The sequence below is a fragment of the Patiria miniata genome, unplaced genomic scaffold (genome assembly GCF_015706575.1).
Source record: "Patiria miniata isolate m_02_andy unplaced genomic scaffold, ASM1570657v1 HiC_scaffold_16, whole genome shotgun sequence".
NCBI lineage: Eukaryota > Metazoa > Echinodermata > Asteroidea > Valvatida > Asterinidae > Patiria > Patiria miniata.
The window spans coordinates 7,042,300-7,064,445 of record NW_024037054.1 but is presented as its reverse complement, the minus strand read 5'-3'; the positions used below and the strand labels follow the sequence as shown (position 1 = coordinate 7,064,445).

The following is a 22,146-nucleotide window of genomic DNA, read 5'->3' as shown; positions in this document are numbered from 1 at the left end:
GCCAATTGAATCACGTATTCCATTTAAATTATTCTCAGTGTTTACAAAACACAACAGGGTGTGGCTACTCCTTTAATACCTGACCGACTTCTCCGTATATCAGTCAGGTATGGGTGGGGCTAAGGTCTTCAACACTTCCCGATTACATGTAGCCATTACTACCAAAACCGCAGGTGGTGACAAAGCATTCTCAATTGCTGGCCCCCGGAAATGGAACAATATCCCTGAACACATCATACTAAAAGAGAACGGCCAAAAGAAAATAATTATGTTGAGTGTCCTGGCAAGTGGATTTTTGAAGGGGCACTGTATTTTAAACACTGTATTTTAGGGCCTAAATATAATACAAAGACGAACTTTCAAAATTGTTTCTATTTTTTTTCTTGTGAGGGTAAATATTGGGATGATGCCTTGTCGTATCACTTTTGTGACATTACTTCGCATTTTGGCTTGATGACCTTTTTGTTAATACTTACTCTGCAAGTCCTTTCATCCCACAAAGTATTATAATATTCAGGTGTTTTTTTTACTGCGGACACCAATGTGAATTATTTACACGAAACGACTCTTAAGTGTTTTAAGTACCGTATGTTTAAGGGCAATGCGTTTCGTAATGAATATACAAAAGGATTAATGCTTTTCTTTTACCACTTTGTTAATTTTATTCTAATAAGTCATTTTTTTTTTTTAGCTTGGATGAATAATTAACAAGTTCGGTTTTAGGTCTTCATAATTATGCATGCAGCGAATATGCTAATTTTTCTTAATACTCCCGCTTCTTTAAATGGGATCATGGCCCCTCGATGCAGGTTCTAAACCATGTATTAAATATTTTGGTTAACCTATTTAAGGCGTGGGGAGATACCGATCGTTTCATTCATCGCTGAACTACGCGTATAGAGAAACCGGACAATCTTCATCATAAGTAGCATCATCATCGTTCTGCATCATGTTGTTCAAGACCCTCGCCCACCTGCTGGTGGGACTGGGAACTATATCTCCCAGAGACGGTTCGTTGTGCTTTTTAAAATGAAGTTATATGTCACGGTGGTTGCTATATTGTTGTCTTTCAAGACTGTGGTGGCATTATTTTCCGAATTCCAATGTCTCTTACGTTGTTACTTTCTCAAGTGTTTCACTTGGCAATTAAGCTGCTGCCTGCAGTTTAAAGGTATTCCGTTCCTCTGTTTCTGCTGCTGTCTGGGATCACATACCTGTTTGTTAGGTTCGCACTGAATGTAGTCCAAGGGCGGATCCAGAACACAATATTGTGGGTGGGCCCCCCCAAAAAAATTGGTCCCCCAAAAAGTGGGTAACAAAAATTACGGCGTGGGGTTCGGGGCCCGCTTAAAGGCCCCGGAAAAATGTTGGATTCTAGATGCTCTGTGGTGCGATCTGAGGCAATTTCTGACCACTTTAACCAATGTTTTTTGAGGAAAAGATGGTGGTGTACTCATTGCCTGCCTTTATTGCGATGTCACATAAAAATTGGTTTCGTTTTTTTTTTTTGGGGGGGGCCATGGCCCCCTTTGCCCCCCCCCCCCCCCCCCTGGATCCGCCCTTGATGTAGTCCTCATTCGTATAGAACTATTGGGTACTGCTGTCTCATATTTTTTATGAAATCTGAAATTTAGGATTTCTTTTTAAGTGGAGCTCATATCATACTGACACTCAGAAATATATGCTCTCTGTGTTGTTATTTCTCTACGTAACGCTCAGAGGCACTGGGCCTGAATTTGTTGTACAGCGTGCAAATTTACAGTTTGATCCTTAAAAAAAGGACATAATATATATATATTTTAAAATATCTTTATTTCCAGATGTGCCAAGCTAACATTTTAGTCCCGAAACAGAGATATTGTCTTTTTCTATAATCGAAATACGCCCCTTAAAAAGAGAATGGCTATCGGTATTAAAAATACGGATATTTCTACATTTCTATTAGAAATATCTCTGTTTGAAATAGGTGCAACAAGTCATAATTAAAATGGGTAACTTAATTGGCAAGTCTGTGAGTATTTATTGAAATGTCTATATTAAGATAGAGATACCTCGATTTAAGGATTAAATGTTAAAGTTGCACGCTATACCTTAATTAGTAAAGTCTATCCACACAGCCTTTCTTTAATCTTCATTTTGTACAGATCAGTTGGCTGGGATGATTGAGTGTACCATTGATAGCAGTGCACCTGTCAAGTACGCCGACTACGGCTGTTTCTGCGGCGAGGGATCGGCTGGTGCTACACCAGTCGACGATACTGATAGGTTCGTAGTTTCACGTGCTACACATTAACGTGGATTAAGCAGAACCTTAGCATTGCAAATACCTTTGTGGCTGTGTACTTTTGTTTCACAGAGACTCCATGACTTTGCGTGTATTCAATGTTTTTTAATCAGCGTAAAAAAAGTAAAGATGCTTGTTGAAAGCCAAGAGTCTGTTTCCTACTTTTTCATTTTCATCGTTTCCAAAAAAAGAATGGCAATATTTTTTGCTACTTCATCGTACTTTTGGTCGAATAGAAATAAAACAAGAACCACCAGTGTCTAGGCCTACAACCTTTTCACTTCTTTGGGACCTTAACTATGTTCGACATAAAGTTGATGACTTGGAAAATGATTTTTTTTTGAAAGACTGCCATCAGCCTACTTTTTGTTAAAGTAAATTTAAAACACGTCGATCTGCTGACAGCATGCCCACAATTAACGTGAAAGTGACTGACTTGATTTTGTTCAGAGACAGAGACATTTGGAATTCGCAAGTGTTTTGTCCTAAACAAAGTTAAACTGAAGGGGCTGACGGTATTTCGTACCATATAGAATAGTTTGAAATGGCCTTTTATATGAAATCAAATAAACAAATGGAAATTTACATAAGGTAAACGAAATTTCAATTGACTTGAAAAAAATCGTTACTGGTCAACCTAAATATTATTTGGTTTCAAAAAAATTGAAGGCACCGTCCATCACCCATTTGTTTTTTTTATCTACCATTAATATTAACATCTCCAGCTGTTGTCAAGCGCATGAGCAGTGTTATGACGGCTCTCTTGCTGCGAGTATTGGCTGCAGCTCGTCCGATCGGGATGACTTACCGTATGAGTATTCAACTCATCATGTCTTCAGTCGATGCTCTGTGCAATGCGGTAAGCATTAGTTTAAGTTGTATCCATATTGGTGCCACCCGATAGTCCGAAGGTCCGATAGTCCGAAGATTCTTTAGTCCGAAGGTTCGATATTCCGAATGCACAAAATTTCCATAAGAGGGGTTAGTCCGAAAATGAAATAAGGTTCGTTAATCCGAACATTTGATGCAATAGTCCGAAGGTTCATTAATCCGAAGGTTCATTAGTCCGAAGGTTCGTTTGTCCGAAGGTTCGGTAGTCCGAATTTAGAATAAGGTTAATTAGTCCGAAGGTTCAATAGTCCTAAACGAAAATAAGATGCAATAGTCCGAAGGTTCATTATTCCGAATTGACAACAAGGTTCGATAGTCCGAAAAGACTATAAGGTCCGATAGTCCGAATCGACAATGAGGTCCGATATAGTCCGAATCGGCAATAAGGTCCGATAGTCCGAATCAACAGAAAGGTCCGATAGTCCGAAGTGTCAGACTGACGAACCGTATTGCCCATTCGGACTATCGAACCTTTTTCTCAATTCGGACTATCGAACCTTGTTGTCAGTTCGGACTATCGAACCTTATCATCTATTCGGACTATCGAACCTTATTGTCGATTCGGACTATCGAATCCTATCGTCTAGTCGGACTATCGAACCTTAAGATTAATTAACCTTATTCTATTTTCGGACTTATGGGCCTTTCGGACTATCGAACCTTCGTACTATCGAACCTTCTATTTCGCAACTGGCAAACCAAACCCAGGCTCATTGCGCGCCTGGTTTATCCCAACCCACAGATCCGGTTGAGGACTACCCAGCGGATCAAGACAAGGCGGCCTGCAGGGTGTACCTGTGCGAGTGCGATTGCCAATTGGCCCAGTGTCTGAAAGATGCTGCAGGTAGCTACAATGGGGACTACGTCGAGTATAGGGACACGGAGGCGGGCCAGGCACAGTGCGTCTAAAGATTTAACTGCCTAATGCTTCAGATCACCATCAACATAGCTTCTTCAGCAGCATTACGCAGTTTGACTGCAGGCTTATTTCAAACACAACCTCGATGCACTCTTGTGTGTATTATCGTTATTACTGTTCGCTATTTTGGAAATGCGGTTTCATGGTAGCTCCATCTCCCTAGCATAACTTTAATTTAAAAAAAAATATTAATTAAAACGTCTTCGCGGGCTCAAGATCACCTCCCATAAAAAAAAAATCGTTCTCTTTTTTGGTGTCGAAACGCTGCAAGATATATCAGCCTAGTTTTGGGTATAATCTGTCTCTGGATAGGATAGTTGGCAAGGCATTAATCAGGAAACATCACACAAACTTGCTCTAGAGATCTGCCATACAGGTGCATTTAGTGTCCAATTAAACCGTTTTAGTCAATTTCACTATTTAACCATGTTACTCAATAATTTAATTCACCTAGAATTGTGAAAAGTAACAAGAGGATTAAAATAAAAACCTCGTTACTTCTCAGTTTACGAATACATGAGATCCTATGTGTTTTATTAAATGTCTGTGCAATACAACTTAATTGTCTACTTACAAAAACGATCGATCACAAAAGAAATGTTTTGGTGCTAGAGTCATGCTCTGTACAATTGCATTACGGTAGTAATGATGCTTTTTAACAGAAGACAGGCCATTTGTTTGGGACTCATTGTCTTAAATAATTACGTTACCTCAACAAGTGATATAACCAAGTGAAAGTAATTATAACAGACAAACTTCAAATTAGCTTTGAAACCGAGGCTCTTAGTGCTTATGAATTGAAGACCTTTGCTTTTTAAATCCTCTCAACAAAAGACAGCACTGAGAATCTCGGTTCTAGGGTCAATTTGAAATTCCTCTATGACATGCATAGCTAAGTGCGACGTACCAGACCAGAAATGCAGCTGCGGCAGGCAGTGTTGCATCCAGACATTTTTTTTTTTGGGGGGGGGGGGTGTCATCAGCAATGCTGAAATGTACACAGCTGCGTGTATGTGTGTGTGTGGGGGGGGGGGGGGAATGGGGGGGGGGGGGGGCTCGTTTCATATTTTAAATGGGGGCGCGCTTCAAATCTGACGATCATGCATGGGGGGAGGGTTCGTTCCATACTTTCAATGGGGGCGCTCTTCTAATCGGACGATCATGAACACTATATTAAAGAATAGTGTACAAATACTCCGTAACCCAGTTAGCTCTGGGTGGATATTTTTACCAGTATAATTTTTCTTGGGTGTCAGAGCGGGGGTCACATTATGTTTAATGTGTTTCTATGCAAAAAAAACAACAAATAATTGTGAGTCAGAGCTGAAGACCCCCCCCCCCCCCGCCCCCTCTGGATCCGCGCCTGGCAGGTCCCTGTGCGTGATGGAAGGCGCCCTCTAAGGTAAGTTATGACTCGACTCTAACTGAGAAAAGTAAAAAGTAAAGTCTGTCACGGGCCAATGTGGCCCATCACGCTGGCGTTTATCTCTGGTTTCAATAGCATGAAACGACTGAGAATATTTCTACTCCCCTTGATTGGAGGCTGATGGTCCATCACAGGTTACTCCCCAGCTAATACCGGTACCCATTTATACTCCTGGGTGGAGAGAGGCAAGTGATGGTGAAGTGGCTTGCCCAAGAACACAACATGACCAGCACTCACCACTGTTTAAGCCTTGTCCGAATTACTTGGCTTCATCTGACCTGAGAATAACACATTGGTCTATGGGAAGTGGCTCCAGACGTGTAATTCACGGAAAGTGAAATGATGTGCAAATCTGCATCATCTTTGTTTAATCTTCCTGGCCCGCTTATTCAAATTTTGCCGCTTGGGAGTATTAGTGAGAATTATTCAAAGGTAAAATGAATAATGATTTCTGATGTATAATTTATTGTCTTTTTTGCCGGCAGATGTTCCTTGAAAATAAAATTATGAATATTGAATAGGGCACAGTTGTGAAAAAGAAACATTTCACAAGGATTTCACATCTTTATTTTGGAATGTTTTCTTCTCGAAAACCTCTCCTCGAAAATAGTCAGAAAACGATTTTTTTTAAAAAATAGAATTTGGCATTGTGCTGAATTGAATGTATGTGCGCTTGTATGTATGTGGTGTTTATGGTGTAAATCGAGGACACGCACGTGCAGCATCATCGATGAATTGAGGACAGGAACCAAATCGAGGACGACCTCGATTAGAAAACGTATACAAAACCAATGAGAGCTGTTGCAAAAAAAGGGTATAAGAGTATAAACAAAGAAAAGGGGAAAAGGAAAAATAGGAACTCGATTTACACCATAAACAAACCTGCGTGTGGGTACTGTGTGTTTGTTTCTGCATTCAATAGGGGACGTTGAACAATAGATGACAACGGGGTCCCCCATTCGGTTCCCAATTAGTGGTGATCGTGTACAAAACATATGGGAGGTCTTCCTCAAAAGTTCGAGTCCAAACAAAAGAGGGACAATAGGAGGTCCCCGATTGCAGGCAATCGAGGACACACACGTGCAATAGAGAGCGCTCGTCGTAAAAAAAAACACAACGCGCTTAAAAAAAAGTGTTTTTGAGGAAAAATTAATTTGCAAGTCGGAGGGGCGTGGTTATAACCAATTATATTGGTTGGAAGGCGAGCTGTCAATGGTTACGGGATACATATAACAGGCAGTTTGGTTAAAACTGCTTCATTGGTTGAGCGCATATTTTGGTTTAACCAATTAGGTTTCGGGGCATGATGGAAGAAAAATATTAAGCCACAGACGACGCGTGCTCTCTGCATTCGCCAGGTGTAATAATTAAGCTTGTTCCAGTTACTCATGGGAATAATAAAACAGACGCAAATTCGGTAATTCTTGTAAATTGTGTAGTATTTTGGCACCTTATGTTCACGATCGATGAGCTGTTGGTAATGAATATACAAAAGGACTAATGATCTTTTTCAACACTTAGTATGCTTATTCTTTTTTTCTCCTCGGATGAATTTGAAGACTTGATACAATATGCATGAAGCAACTGGCCTACTTTGAGTTTCTAATAATATACATGCTTTGAATGGGATCATGGTCTCGCTGCAGGCTCTATAGATCATTACTAAACTCAATATTTGGGTGGATCTTTTTCAACACTTTATTTTAGTATGCTCATTCTTTTTTTCTGCTCGGATGAATTTGAAGACTTGATACAATATGCATGAAGCATTGTTGAGCTACTTTGAGTTTCTAATAATCTCTATGCTTTGAATGGGATCATGGTCTCTCGATGCAGGCTCTAGATCATTACTAAACTCAATATTTTGGTGGAGCTGTATTCAGTCAATTTAAGGAGTGAGGGGATATCAATTGCCTCATTCGTCACTGAACTACGCATAGAGAACCGGCATTGTTCATCAAAGACTTAGCATCACTATCGGTATCATCATCTCCATCATCGTTCGACATCATGATGAAAATTGCCGTCCTTCTGTTGGTAGCACTGATGGGGGCTTGTGCAGCCGGGGAACCATCGAAACGCAGTACGTTTTGCTTTAAATTAAAAAAAATAATGTTATCGTAGTCGTTGTTGTGGTTGTGGTTGTTTCGGTTGTGGTGGTTGTGGTTGTTGTGGTTGTTTTTGGTTGTTGTGGTTGTTTTTGGTTGTTGTGGTTGTTTTTGGTTGTTGTGGTGGTTGTGGTGGTTGTGGTTGTTTCGGTTGTTGTGGTTGTCAGTTTTGGTTGTTGTGGTTGTTTTTGGTTGTTGTGGTGGTTGTAGTGGTTGTGGTGGTTTCGGTTGTTGTGGTTGTTTTTGGTTGTTGTGGTGGTTGTGGTGGTTGTGGTGGTTTCGGTCGTTGTGGTTGTTTTTGGTTGTTGTGGTGGTTGTGGTGGTTGTGGTTGTTTCGGTTGTTGTGGTTGTTTTGGTTGTTGTGGTTGTTGTGGTGGTTGTGGTTGTGTTTCTGTGGTTGTTTCGGTTGTGGTGGTTGTGGATGTTGTGGTTGTTGTGGTTGTTTTGGTGGTTGTTGTGGTCTCAGTACGTTTCGCTCATCAAAACACACGAGTTAATTCTGATCATGACTTTTGTTACAATATTTTCGGATGCTGATGTATTAATAGTTTGTGTTGTCAGGTATTCCACTTTGCAATATTAATGTGTTGCCTGCCTTTAAAGTTCTGTTGCTGTTTCTGCATGCTGTATCGACCGGACTACATGTTTGTTATAAGTATCAAAGAACTTTTTTGTAGTTAAATGTTGGCATGTATTCGTCTAGTGGTATTATTGCATGGGCACCGTTGCACGCCATACCTCAAGTAGAAATGTCTATCTACACCGATTTCGATTATTTTGCAGTTTTCTTTACACTTCATTTTGTGCAGATCTTTTTCAGTTGGCTAGGATGGTTGAGTGTGTCCATGACAGCTTAACTGCACCTTTAAAGTACGTCAGCTACGGATGTTTCTGCGGCAAAGGATCGGCGGGCAACACACCAGTCGACGCGTCTGATAGGTACGCGAATATCACACGATTTTATTGGAGAAACTTTTTCTCCCTTTAGTTTCAAAATGAACTAAATTGAACTGCTTTGCCCCTATTTTTTTAAGAAATAGAAAAAGACATGCGGCATATCACCGATAAAAAGAAATACATTACATATAAGTTTTCGTTCCCATAAAAAAGTAACTTCCACAATCTCAGCACAACCAATTTACTATATACAATGTATATTTTGGCGGTTGTACAACTGTGCGATGTATGTTAAAATTGATTTCATTCTTGATTGTTCGTATGTAAATTAAATACAATTTTCCCCAGCTTAGGCCTACAGCTACAACTTGCTTGTGAATAAAACTATAAAACGCGCCCGCCCTATGTTGACGCACAGTTTACAAAATAATCTCTGTATACGTCCATTTGTACACAGCCATTGTGACACCAATAATGACAGAGGTTGTTTTTAATCATTCTTTTTGAAACCATAACAGTGTATACACTGCAATTATTTGTTGTTCAGAAAATCGAAAAGCATTAAGCATTACTTTTCGTCTGTAACGCGTCACGTCCAACCAAAATAATTGGGGGAAATGCATTATACGGTAGTTGAATTAATCAAAGAAGAAGAAAAAAACGAAACGACGTAAAAAAAAAACAGAAAAAAAAAGAAAAGAATATCGTCCGGTATAATTCAACAGACTGAATTTAAAATAAGTCGCGTTTGCACTTGCTGTTTTGACCATCATTAGGTGTTGCCAGGCGCATGACCACTGCTACGAGGCTGCTCATTCGGAGTCTATTGGTTGCAGCTCGTTCGACGTGTACGGCATACTGTATAAGTATTCAACTTCTCATGATGCCTCAGGCCAATGCTTGGTCCATTGCGGTAAGCATTGTTCCTAATTGTCAGTATATGGATCTATTAATCGGTATAACTTTTGTTAACTTATGATTTTCAGGAAATTAATTAAAACGTTGCGTATCTCACTCGAAAGCCACCATTAAATCTACTTAGGCTAATTCCCTTCCTCCTTTTGAAAACAAAAAGTCTTCTTGGCGCCCCCCCCCCCCCCCGCCCCCAAATGATCTGGATCCGCCCTTGGTCCATCATCATAATTCGGGAGCCCTTTTTACACTATATAGCAAGATAGCAAGATGACTTCTATACAAAACCTTAATGGTTTGGAATCAGTGGGTTAAGAGGTTCTACCCGGGTAAAAATCCAAAATCTATAATCGACCCGTGGACAACCCAATGTGAACGGCCTTAGCCTTGAATGACGACCACGCGTTGATGGAACCCCGTTCGGCTCGAGATGTGGATTGACCCATGTCAATTTTAGCACGTGTAGGCGAAACGAAACTTGGGAACTGTCTGAGGTCTTACAACTGAACATGATTCAATTTTATTGCACAGCTCCGGTTGCTGACTACCCAGCTGATCAAGAAGGGGCAGCTTGCATGGCGTACTTGTGCGAGTGCGATCACAATTTGACCCAGTGTCTGAAGGAGGTTAAGGACAGCTACAATGCGGACTACCGCGAGTATAGGTACTCGGAGGCCGGCCGAGAACACTGCGTATAAAACACTGAACTACCTGCAACTCAACAAATATGTCCAAGCTCATTAGAGATACAGTTGATTAATTTGGTGTTTAATGAAGCAGCTTTAGACAGTAAGGTCTATTTCAAACAAAACAGCACATATGTGTGCGACTGTTTGCTAATTTGGGAAATGCGGTTTTGTTGTAGCTCCATACCTTGCAAAACTTTCATTAATCTTGATAAACATAACGAGAAACGAGAAAGTTCAAACGAGAACTAGTTTAGTTCTTTCGCGAGCTCAAGACCCCCTCCTATAAAAATAAAATGTTGCTTTTTGGTGTGAATAATGCGCTGGTTGTCAAACCGCTATACTAGACTCAATATATATCTGCCAGGTATCTATCCCTGAATAAAACATCATGCACATCGATCGATCATTTGCCTCTGTTTAGTGTATATTAATTAGTCAAGTTTCACTGTTTGACCGTTACTCAATAATTCAGTTCATCAAGCAAAATAATTATAGAAGATTAAAAAAATACCGTTACTTCGCAGTTAACGGACCCAAGGGATCCAAAGTGCTTATCTAATGTATCTTCAAGCTAATTAGGCCTAGCGGATGGTCTCTTTGAACGGTCGCAGCATGAAATGTCTTGGTTCTGCATCCGAGGCTAAAGTCATCACTGTAAAGTGGCGTTACGGTAGTACTGTTTATTTGTTTGTTTGTTGTTTGTTTGTTTTCCAAACAGAAGACAGGCTATTTGTTTTGGACTCGTTATTGTTGTCTTGAAAGATTTCCTCAAGTGATGAACCATGTATCATGCATAATATCATGGACTAGCGCTGCATGCGTTCGCCTCAATCTGATCAGTGCGTGATGGAGGGCGCCCTCTACAGCCACAGTTTGGACTTCAAGTTGTGTTATGTGTTATGCAACTTGCTTTGGACTTGATAAAAAAAAACACCGTGGGCGGACGATCGAAACATCCACAACTCGTGACCAAAGTAAACAAAAAAAAACATGAATGCAGTTTATGATAAGGTAAGACGTACACGTATTTGATTTTACTTCGATATCCACATCAACACAGCAAAGAGTTAAGGCCCTAGGCTGTTTAAAGTTGTAACAAATTACAAAATAATTTAGGCCTAGGTGACGTCTCTTCCGTTCTTTTCCACGGATGAAAAAAACCACATTGCATTTCATTATTAAACCATTTTATGTAGGAAACTGCCCCCCCCCCCTCACCCACCCATGTTCAGATGTTTTGGTATGCCTTTAGTCATGTGTTAATTTTGTATCTAAATTCCTGTGCCATATCTTAACTCAAAGGATCTGGACTCAGTCACTACCATCATGCTTGAATGCACACATAAACATTAGCCCAGGTTGGACGAAGTCTTCATTGCATTACGTAGGGAGGAATTAAGGGAGTCCACCTGGGCTAACATAAACATGATAAATGTGTATGCACTGCCACGACTGCAGTTAAGCCCTTTTGTAAGTCTTACCGCGGAGGAACAGATTAAGACCAAATTCAAAAGAGGGCCATTTATTTACAGCCCTATTTGTACGTGGGCTTATGCATAAATCCCCATTATGGGCATGATGGCACTGGCTTAGGCAAATGTTGTTACTGTACTACTGGTGAGGCGTTCATGTGGCTGGGGGGGGGGGGGGGGACACTTGTTCTAATTCCAAGGCCAACAAAACCCCCAAGATTCCTGCTTCCGATTACATGCATTGCAAATAGGGTTGGTAGGTCATTGTACTGTAGGTAGGTAAATTTTATTTTTGTTGCCATTTTGTTTGTGTACGATCATATGGAGGCTAGGCGTCTGCATGTAGTTAAAGGTAAGGTAGTTTTGATGTTTTTGGGTGTTTGTTTCTCATTTCTCCCATAAGAAAATTAGGGTAGGGGCTAGAAATGTACACTCAAAATAGGGTAGGGAAACCGGAAGCAGAACAATTTTTTTTGGGCCTTAGCTGGGCGCTACAAGTAAATTGGCGGGTGGCGGTTCTTTATTTTGTATACATGTACATGTATGATGTAGTCGCTACCCAAGCTGGTATAGCTATTTATATAGCTCTTTATTTCCAGGAAAGAATGTTGCAACCTGACGTCTCTTTTTTCTTCATAACATCATCTCAATAAAGGTCATCAGTCATTGCAAAAATGTTGAAAAGACATTAATCTGGAGAGTGGGAAACATTTTCAATTTTGTTAGGAAATACTAAAAAAAATGCTCTTGACTTTCCATAGACTTTGTACACAACCGTTGGAGTGGCATCAGGAAACTATTTCCTATTTCTGTATAATTTGTACCCGCCGTCCGTCGAGCTCCTCTACACTTTATGTAAGTGTGTATTTCTTATACTTATTTCATGAATTATGTTGAGCATCCTAGCTGGCTCCTGGCCAAGCTGCCTTTACATTTTACTACAGGTACATGGGCTAAATCTGTGTCAGTCAGGTCGTGATCTGTTTTAAAACGCCCCAAGTCGAGCAGCTCACCCGGATTGACTCGGGAAAAGGCAGATGGGTAAGCCACGACAGCTGGGCTGATCGAAAGCTAATTTTCCAAAAATGCGTCTTTAGACACATCGTTGGAAATGTCCTTCTTTTATTGTTTTATTCAAAATGACAGCATGCCATTACTATCTGTAAACCCAGTAAGCTTTTGAAAAATAATTTTGTCAGTTATTTTTTGGATAGCTGCAAATGATGTACTCTTAAAGTTTTGGGACTCTCATACACAGTATCGAGAGTCCCAAATGTTCGGACTAGCCTATAACGTTCGCACCATAATGCCCATGCCCTCCAAACAATACGCTGAGCCCCAAATTCTAGGGGTACCCACTACCCAAATATGCTGGGTCTCACAACCAGCCTAGTTTTGAAGAAAAGACAATGGCCAATTGGTTTAATTTCTGGATGTGAATAAATATTGTAAGTTTTTTCTCATGTGTCATGTGTTTGTAAAAGTAAAATCTGGGCATTCCAAAGCTCTGTTAAATTCTGTGAGTCTCAAAAAATGGGGTTATGTGTTTCCTCTGTTACATAAGGATGAAATATGACAATTGAGATAACATGGATATTTTGCCCACGGGCTAACACTTCCAGTACATTATGTACCTTAATAGGGAAATGAAATCTGCATATTAAGCAGAGGTTCAGTGCTACCAGCAACAGTTCATACCTGCATATATCTACATGTACATTACCGTGTCCGTGAGCATATATAACTTAGGAGTGGTGACGCATTCAGTGGTGACAAGTCTCGTGCAGTGATCTGGAGAAAAATGCTGGTAGGTTTCTTGCTTAAGTATTCCTTTATTTTCACACTGCATTAGCAAACGCACCAATGCATTTCATATTTCATCTTGACCAACAGGTATCATTGGCAACCTTTTTGCTGTCTACTCGTCTGAGATTCTCATTACATGTTACTCTAAAAGACATCATCAGTAAGCCCCCTCTGACAACCAGGGAAATGGTCAGTGCTGGCAAATTCTAGTAAGAAAACCAGAAATTTGGATTAGAAAAGCAGCAAGATGGATGGACCAGACTTTGGAAGCGACGTGCGTGATCGTCGTCATGATCCTTTGGCCATGGATCAAACAGCCGGCCGACCTGAAAATGGCTACGTAGATATAACCGTCCCGCAGAACACCGGTTGCCCAGCAAAGCTTAAGAGCTTCTGTTTCAAGAACATGGACTGGGTGAGGCGTGTAAGCGTAGAACCAGCACTCCTTATTGTCATGATAACAATGGGGTTAACGGGTGGCGTGTCCATCCAGTATGTCCAGCACCGCATCTACGAGAACTACAACATCTCCGGAGGGTCGGGGGGTCCTTGCTCGAACCAGTCGGCCAATCAGTCAGCAGCGGAGAAGGATGCGGCAGATCAAGCAGCATCTGAGTTGAACGGCTTCAATGTCATATCGGGCTTTGCCGGGGGACTGCCGGCACTGTTTGTGACACTGATCATCTCTGCAGCTAGCGACCGAGTCGGTCGTAAGCTGCCGCTCCTGTTGCCCGTCGCAGGCATGCTGTTGGGGACTTGTGTCTTCTTAGTTGTCTCCATCCTCCATCTGCCGATTGTCGTCATCCTCATCTCCAACGTGGTTCTTAGCTTCACAGGGGGATACCCTTTGTTCTTTAGCGGCTGTTCTGGATACGTGGCAGACACGACAGCCAAGAAAGACCGTACGTTTCTGTTTGCCTTACTGTTCACACTGGCCCTGGTTGGTTCGGGGATAGCCGGCATCGGCGCTGGGTATTGGATCAAAGGTGGTGACTTCACTGATCCTTTCTGGTTGGCGTTTGCACTGCAACTAGCCATTTTGTTGTACCTCATGTTTTGGGTTCCAGAGACTGTTGACACTTCGAAGTCTGAGTCCGAGTCTGAGACCACAGAGCCAAAGTCTTCCAAACTATCAGCGGTCTGGAAGGGCCTCTCGGGTATTCTTGGGGTTGCTGAGGAGGGTCGTCGAGTATGGCTCTTGTTGGCTCTCACTGTCCTGTTTCTTGTAATGGGGGTATTTGGTGCCATCAACAGTATTCTGTTTGTGCGACTTCTGAGCTTTCCGTTCTGTTGGACTTCTGTGCTGATTGGGTATTTCAACGCATCCAAGCCATTCATCAATGGACTAGGTAGGACTGTCTTTTCATTCTGTCAGTTTAATTTTTGGTTCATTTTTTTCATGTTAATTACTTTATCACAATCAAATGTGCTTGAGGAAATTGGGGACTTAATGTGTGATTCTAACAATTGGCCTCCAATAGGGAAATGTGGTATAGTGGTTAGATGTTTTACTCATGATCAGAGGGTCAGAGGGTCTTGAATCAAGCTGTCCATGAGCAAGCAACTTTACTCTAACTTGGCTATGAGTAACCTGCAATGGACAGGCATCCCATCCAGAAGGAATAGAAACATTCTCACTTATTCTTAAGAAATGATGGAGATTAACCATCAGATAAGGCAGTTGTATTAACTTGAGACAGACTTGATGACGTTCTGTAATTTTTGGAGAAATGTACATGTAACTCTGAAAATGTTTACAAATTGACATGCATGTACATTTGTATATCATTATGTACACTCACTAGCTAATTCTGCTTCAACAGTTGATGAATTCCATTACACTTGTTCTATTTTCCAATGAAGCAGAAATCAGTGGCCATATTTGTAATAAACAACATTAGTTTTAGGAATTTCATAGTGAAAATATTTCAGATTTTGCATCCTGCATGAAAACATCCTGACTGTCTGCCAAATCTCATCTCTACAGGCCTTACACTTGGATCCCGCTACCTGACCAAGTGTCTTCAAGACTACGCAGTCATTCAGCTGGGTCTCCTATCTACACTGGGCATGCTCATCATCATTTGCCTCAGTACAGAGACTTATGGCATGTTTCTGGGTGAGTCAGGTGGTAGTATTGATATTTTTGCCACAGTAGGAGCCTTCAAGTTCCAGAATCCTTCAGAATGCTCCACTGTCATGAATTGCACATTCAACATGTTCAAGGAAACAACAAAGATACATGTACATGTAATAAGGAGAAAATATAAGTGTTTTAAGACTCACATATTTCTTGCTAGCTTTTTATTAACATCCATTCATAAATACATATACATGTACATGTAAGACAATTTACCCATTTCCATGATTTCTGTTGGTCGAGAGCCCGTCACGTGGCCGGGTTTAAACGGTTGATAAAGACCGACTGGCTCGTCTCAAACACTTTTCCAATGTAACATGAAATTTGGACTCCTATGAAATCCGTTGCCTTCTACTGTTTTAGTGGTTTAACGTTCACATGCTCAATACTACATGTACCAGTGAGTCAGTATTTCATAGTCCTGAATTCACACTACACCGGCACAGCTGCGTTCTGTGTCACATCGTGCAGTACGTGTGACGCATGCGCCAATCTCCATATAAGGAGTTGTTTGTCTACTGGACATATTTTATAATAAAGCCAGAGGGGTGTTTCAAAAATCATGAAGTAAAATTGTTGAACAAAAGTATTCTGGAGAAAACGCATGGAATCAGGGACTGAAAAATCAATATCCACATGTTGGCCAGGATGCGATTTGAATACATTTTTGTAAAATATGGAGGGCAAGGAAAATACTGTGCTAGTGTGACTCATGATGTTGCTGTTTGTTGCAGTGAACGTGGTTGGATGCCTGCATGCACTGCCGCCTGCTATCCTCATGGCCAAGATGTCCAAAATCATTGAGCCGTCACTGCAAGGTATTGTTAAGCCTAAACATTTTGTGTAGTTTCCCATGCAATAAAACAAACCACAAAGAGAAGGTCCACTTTACTTGTACCAAGGATTGACCAGAATGGCACCTGAGTCCTGCGCAATGTTGTGTCGGCCATCTACCAACCGATGATCACTCTAGCCCTGAATGTTTCAATATTGGGTTTTGCCCTAAACTGATCTAATTTGTTTGTCACATGCTTTTAGAGAGCATGAGACAACAGGATCACAAGCTTTCTCAGGTGGGCTTCTACCTCTGACCTCCTGCTTAAATCAACTTATAAATGTTGCATGTTGGTAGTCCTCTTATAATTATTTTATCAATGTCAGCTGATGTTGCTACTTTATACTGTCTGGCTTGTGCCTGATTTGTGATGACTCGACCAGCAATCAACATGTGTATTTGTTGTGAAAGATTTGAATTGTGCTTGGATTTTTTGTTCCCCAGGTGCCTTGTTCTCACTGACCGGGACCACAGAGAGTCTCGCCAACCTGCTTGGGCCGTTCATGCTGGGTCTCATCTATCAGGGAACCCTGAACACATTCCCATTGACCGTCTTCATTGTCATGATAGGCTTGACCGCCCTCACTATGCTCATTGTTGGGTATGTACACCTGCTACAGGTGTTTTCCTCCAAACATAACGAAACGTTAATGCTCTTGCTGTACGACTTTATACAAAGTTTCAATAGTTTAAACATGTGTAAAGGGCAATACATGCAACAGACTCAAAACAGACTGAAATATACTTTCGGAATGGCATCTTTAATCCTCACTTCCTAAGTCCTTTACAATCCACTAGGAGGTTATGTAGGATTTTGTAGGATTGACGAAAGTAGAGCCCAGCCACTAACAATTAACCTAACTCCCTAGCGTCTTTTACAAGGAACTGGACCAAGTCCATCAATCACTGTGCTTCCAATACAAAACTGTACATGACATAATGGGATCACTACTGACGCACTGGTTGACATTCATGGACTTGCTATAATGGCTTTTATCACAACAGCAGTACAGGAAGCTAGGCAAAATCAATCGGATACCCCTAGCACTGCTTCAGGCCATTAGGCCCAAGTCCATCATACTCCATCAATATATAGTAACGCCAGGCCTCCTGGACCAAGTCCCCCAAAATCCACCAAAATGGGGGGATGGATTTTGATAGAGTTGGGGTGGTTAGGGTTAACCTGGGGCTTGATGCTGTAAATTAAAAAGTGCAAAGCATGTGATATTTTGGTTCTTGCATAATGGTTGAAACTCAGAAATAATTTGGAAAACTGATGGGGTCACTGGGAAACTCAGTGTCTCAGTCACGATACTTGTGTTGAATTACGGATACGTCACAAGTCTGGTTGCAAGTAGGTCGTAAGTCAGTTCACAAGTAACTGGGGATAAACAATGACTAAGAAATGCCTTTATCACATTTGAGTCGACTTTGGGCTGGCTGATTTGTGATCGACATGGACTTTTGATGACTTGATTTTACCACAAGTACATGTACTTCGACTACAACACCGTTGAAACTGTATTTTATTGTAGTTCAATTAAAACAGTCAAATCCTTTTTTTTCAGGGTACTGATGTTCATGGAGTCTCAGTCTCCGAACAAGCTGGTTTATGAACAGCTCCAAACAGACGGCGAAACGGAGGACGATGAGGTGGTAGGTTAATGTCAGTGACAAGAAAGAAACGAGCAAACTTGAGCCAGGTCTGCCTAGCATCTCATGCCTGTATGCTCAAGGGCAGGGATGTAGCCGAGTCCATCACAAGTCCCTGCAAGTCCATCACAAGTCCTCCAGTCCCACTTTGACTCACAAGCTATTCAAATGAGCTTTGACAAAGGCATTCCTTTGTTATTGTTCATCCACGGTTACTTGTGACTGGACTTGTGATTAACTTCCGATGGACTTGTGACGGTCTCCCCTAGATCCCTGCTCAAGGAGCCACCTATTGTCCAGAATAACTTTCATGGTGTGGTGGTTGTTTGTTAGTAGGTGCAATGTTTTGCCAGTACTGAAATGGCAAAAGCTTGGAGAAGAGGAATTGTATTTTACCATATTGCAATGAAGTAGATGAATTTTTTATAGTTGTGAATACATGTACATGCACATGTAGGTGATAATATGGGATAAATAATAATAATATTAATATTTTAATAAATTATAACTGTGCCCGCCGATACATTTTATCAGTACTACACAGCAACCATTTTACTTGAATTTTAAATGTAGATAATATCTTGATTGAAAATGGGTTTATCAAATTATTCTCTCTTTCAGTGAATTATCACAAAATATTAACAAACAGGTAAGAAATGTAAGATTCTGCTATGAAACTACTTGATGTTCGAAACTGGTTCAAGTATAATGGGAAATACAATATTTCACATAAATGTAATTTAAATTTTAAGGTATTTCAGACTTGAGGGGGAGTGAAATATTTTTAGAAAAGGACTTGTCATGGACCTCAGCCAGAAGAACATTCTTCACAGCCTGTGATTCTGATAATTTTACTATACCAAACAATTGTTGGGCATTTTGTAAATATAGACATGTACAATTGTGAAGATACATGTGAGAATTAATTTTTGCACTTCACTGCCTTATATTCTTCTTTTTTTTCATTGATGTGACATGTATTTTTTAATTGATTTATTTTACCACTAACATTTTTAAAACTGCTTTTTGCAATCATACATTTTTTTTTTCAAACTCTGTGAAAATACACGTTCTTTCCAATTTTTTTTTTATAAATGTGTGATGTAAAGAAAGTACATTGTAAATAGTCTTTCATGTTCTTTTGAATGAAATACTGCAGCCAACTAGAGAAGTACATTTAGCAACAACAACTCATTTGATTGAGGTTGAACAGTGTATTTGCAAGGGAAAAAATATCAATGCATGTACATGTATACATATGTGTATATGTAAATATTGGTTCACGGGTAATGATTTTTTTTCTAATATAGTGGGTATATTTTTGGTAACAAACTAAATTTTCTTTAATTTGGTCATTTGGTCAGCTGATAAAAGCTTTATGCGCAAAACACTATTTTGCACAGTATATTCTGAAATGCATGCATATTTGTTAAATACTGTAATGTTAAGTATTTGTTAAATACTATATTGATTTTAAACATGACGTTTTCAGGTGTTAATGGAAAATGGGTCGACTAACTTGACTTAGGTTACCCACTTTTTTTTATTTTATAGAAAGCACAGTAGCGATGTAGATACCAATCACATTTTATGCTTGACAGCCGTGACAGAGTACACAATTTAATGCATTTAGTTTCTAGGTGGGCGGAGTCATACTGTTTACTTTGACCTCAATTTGCATGTTGACCCAAAGTGCCAGTAATAGTTAATGCCAGTGACAAGAAAGAAACAAAGCAAGCTTGAGCCAGGTCTGCCTAGCATCTCATGCCTGTATGCTCAAGGGCAGGGATGTTGCCGAGTCCATCACAAGTCCCTGCAAGTCCATCACAAGTCCATCACAAGTCCATCGCAAGTCCCTGCAAGTCCGTCACAAGTCCTCCAGTCCCAATTCAACTCACCAGCTATTCAAATGAGCTTGGACAGAGGCCTTTGTTATTGTTCATCCACTGTTACTTGTGACTGGACTTGTGATTAACTTCCGATGGACTTGTGACGGTCTCCCCCAGATCCCTGCTCAAGGAGCCACCTATTGTCCAGAATAACTTTCATGGTGTGGTGGTTGTTTGTTAGTAGGTGCAATGTTTTGCCAGTACTGAAATGGCAAAAGCTCTGAGAAGAGGAATTGTATTTTACCATATTGCAATGAAGTAGATGAATTTTTTATAGTTGTGAATACATGTACATGCACATGTAGGTGCTAATATGGGATAAATAATAATAATATAAATATTTTAACAAATAATAACTGTGCCCGCCGATACATTTTATCAGTACTACACAGCAACCATTTTACTTGGATTTTAAATTTAGATAATATCTTGATTGAAAATGGGTTTATCAAATTATTCTCTCTTTCAGCGAATTATCACAAAATATTAATAAACAGGTAAGAAATGTAAGATTCTGCTAGGAAACTACTTGATGTTCGAAACTGGTTCAAGTATAATGGGAAATACAATATTTCACATAAATGTAATTTAAATTTTAAGGTATTTCAGACTTGAGGGGGAGTGAAATATTTTTAGAAAAGGACTTGTCATGGACCTCAGCCAGAAGAACATTCTACACAGCCTGTGATTCTGATAATTTTACTACACCAAACAATTGTTGGGCATTTTGTAAATATAGACATGGACAATTGTGAAGATACATGTAAGAATTAATTTTTGCACTTCACTGCCATATATTCTTCTTTTTTTTAATTGATGTGACATGTATTTTTTAATTGATTTATTTTACCACTAACATTTTTAAAACTGCTTTTTGCAATCATACATTTTTTTTTCAAACTCTGTGAAAATACACGTTCTTTCCAATTTTTTTTTTATAAATATGTGATGTAAAGAAAGTACATTGTAAATAGTCTTTCATGTTCTTTTGAATGAAATACTGCAGCCAACTAGAGAGTACATTTAGCAACAACAACTCATTTGATTGAGGTTGAACAGTGTATTTGCAAGGGAAAAAATATTAATGCATGTACATGTATACACACGTATTTGTAAATAGTGCAGGTTCACGGGTATTTATTTTTTTTCTAATATAGTGGGTATATTTTTGGTAACAAACTAAATTTTCTTTAATTTGGTCATTTGGTCAGCTGATATAAGCTTTATGCGCAAAAACACTATCTTGCACAGTATATTCTGAAATGCATGCATATTTGTTAAATACTGTAATGTTAAGTATTTGTTAAATACTATATTGATTTTAAACATGAAGTTTTTCAGGTGTTAATGGAAAATGGGTCGACTAACTTGACTGAGGTTACACACTTTTTTTTTATAGAAAGCACAGTAGCAATGTAGATACAAATCACATTTTTACGCTTGACAGCCGTTACCGAGTACACAATTTAATGCATTTAGTTTCTAGGTGGGCGGAGTCATACTGTTTACTTTGACCTGAATTTGCATGTTGACCCAAAGTGGGCGTGGTAAACCTTGAAGAAGTTTTCCATTTGGGACAACAATGGGACCAAAAAATTGGACTGGTATGTGTGTAGGTACATACACTCTACATAAAAAAACTAGAATAAAGCGCCTCATCAGACAAAAAAATACAAAAAAATGCTGCACAAAATTCCCATATATACATATATAGGGTGATGATAGCCTTTAATTACAGTAAAAAAGATTTTCTTTAATTTAGTCAACTTATATAGGCTTTATGCACAAAAACACGGTTTTGCGCAGTATATTCTGAAATGCATGCATATTTGTTAAATACTGTAATGTTAAGTATTTGTTAAATACTATATTGATTTTAAACATGAAGTTTTCAAGTGTTACAAGTTAATGGAAAATGGGTTGACTAACCTGACTGAGGTTACACACTTTTGTTTTTAAAGAATGCACATATAGCAATGTACATGTAGATACCAACCACATTTTACACTATGCTTGACAGCCGTGACCGAATACACAATTGAATGAATTTTAGTTTCTAGGTGGGCGGAGTTACACTGTTTACTTTGACCTGAAGTTGCATGTTGACCCAAAGTGGGCATGGTAAACCTTGAAGCAGTTTTGACACAGTTTTCACCGGCAACGTCATGTTTTGCGAAATAGCGATACATTTTGGAGTGTTTTCAAAGAGAAAATGTAATATTTAA

General features: G+C 39.7%; 3 protein-coding genes across 7 annotated transcripts; all 3 read left to right on the top strand.

The window, feature by feature from the left end:
- The first annotated feature begins 752 nt into the window (after positions 1 to 752).
- Positions 753 to 4,592, top strand: LOC119722816 (phospholipase A2 AP-PLA2-I-like). Its single transcript, XM_038193177.1, has 4 exons — positions 753 to 1,010; positions 2,145 to 2,265; positions 3,010 to 3,143; positions 3,918 to 4,592. Exons 1-4 carry the CDS (start codon positions 950 to 952, stop codon positions 4,082 to 4,084), a joined length of 483 nt encoding a protein of 160 aa, XP_038049105.1. The 5' UTR covers positions 753 to 949; the 3' UTR covers positions 4,085 to 4,592.
- A 3,865-nt stretch (positions 4,593 to 8,457) lies between these two features.
- LOC119723213 (phospholipase A2 AP-PLA2-II-like) lies at positions 8,458 to 10,135 on the top strand. Its single transcript, XM_038193775.1, has 3 exons — positions 8,458 to 8,567; positions 9,302 to 9,438; positions 9,969 to 10,135. The coding sequence occupies exons 1-3, from the start codon at positions 8,458 to 8,460 to the stop codon at positions 10,133 to 10,135; spliced, it is 414 nt and encodes a 137-aa protein (XP_038049703.1).
- An 869-nt stretch (positions 10,136 to 11,004) lies between these two features.
- LOC119722815 (proton-coupled folate transporter-like) lies at positions 11,005 to 19,028 on the top strand. Of its 5 annotated transcripts, XM_038193174.1 has the most exons (8): positions 11,795 to 11,950; positions 12,360 to 12,453; positions 12,543 to 12,639; positions 13,492 to 14,753; positions 15,392 to 15,523; positions 16,279 to 16,362; positions 16,824 to 16,980; positions 17,948 to 19,028. In XM_038193174.1, the coding sequence occupies exons 4-8, from the start codon at positions 13,652 to 13,654 to the stop codon at positions 18,042 to 18,044; spliced, it is 1,572 nt and encodes a 523-aa protein (XP_038049102.1). In that variant the 5' UTR covers positions 11,795 to 11,950; positions 12,360 to 12,453; positions 12,543 to 12,639; positions 13,492 to 13,651; the 3' UTR covers positions 18,045 to 19,028. The 5 variants fall into 5 exon arrangements, with proteins under 5 accessions (XP_038049101.1, XP_038049104.1, XP_038049102.1 ...); XM_038193173.1 differs by lacking the exons at positions 11,795 to 11,950; positions 12,543 to 12,639 and adding an exon at positions 11,005 to 11,137; XM_038193172.1 differs by lacking the exon at positions 12,543 to 12,639.
- Positions 19,029 to 22,146: the final 3,118 nt, after the last annotated feature.

Excerpts from the sequence above, each read along its gene's own strand:
- LOC119722816 (XM_038193177.1), top strand. The coding sequence starts at position 950 with ATGTTGTTCAAGACCCTCGCCCACCTGCTGGTGGGACTGGGAACTATA. Across the intron at positions 2,266-3,009 it reads CCAGTCGACGATACTGATAG|CTGTTGTCAAGCGCATGAGC; the intron begins GTTCGTAGTTTC and ends TAACATCTCCAG. Across the intron at positions 3,144-3,917 it reads TCGATGCTCTGTGCAATGCG|ATCCGGTTGAGGACTACCCA; the intron begins GTAAGCATTAGT and ends CCCAACCCACAG.
- LOC119723213 (XM_038193775.1), top strand. The coding sequence starts at position 8,458 with ATGGTTGAGTGTGTCCATGACAGCTTAACTGCACCTTTAAAGTACGTC. Across the intron at positions 8,568-9,301 it reads CCAGTCGACGCGTCTGATAG|GTGTTGCCAGGCGCATGACC; the intron begins GTACGCGAATAT and ends GACCATCATTAG. Across the intron at positions 9,439-9,968 it reads CCAATGCTTGGTCCATTGCG|CTCCGGTTGCTGACTACCCA; the intron begins GTAAGCATTGTT and ends TTTATTGCACAG.
- LOC119722815 (XM_038193176.1), top strand. The coding sequence starts at position 13,652 with ATGGATGGACCAGACTTTGGAAGCGACGTGCGTGATCGTCGTCATGAT. Across the intron at positions 14,754-15,391 it reads GCCATTCATCAATGGACTAG|GCCTTACACTTGGATCCCGC; the intron begins GTAGGACTGTCT and ends TCATCTCTACAG. Across the intron at positions 15,524-16,278 it reads GACTTATGGCATGTTTCTGG|TGAACGTGGTTGGATGCCTG; the intron begins GTGAGTCAGGTG and ends TGTTTGTTGCAG.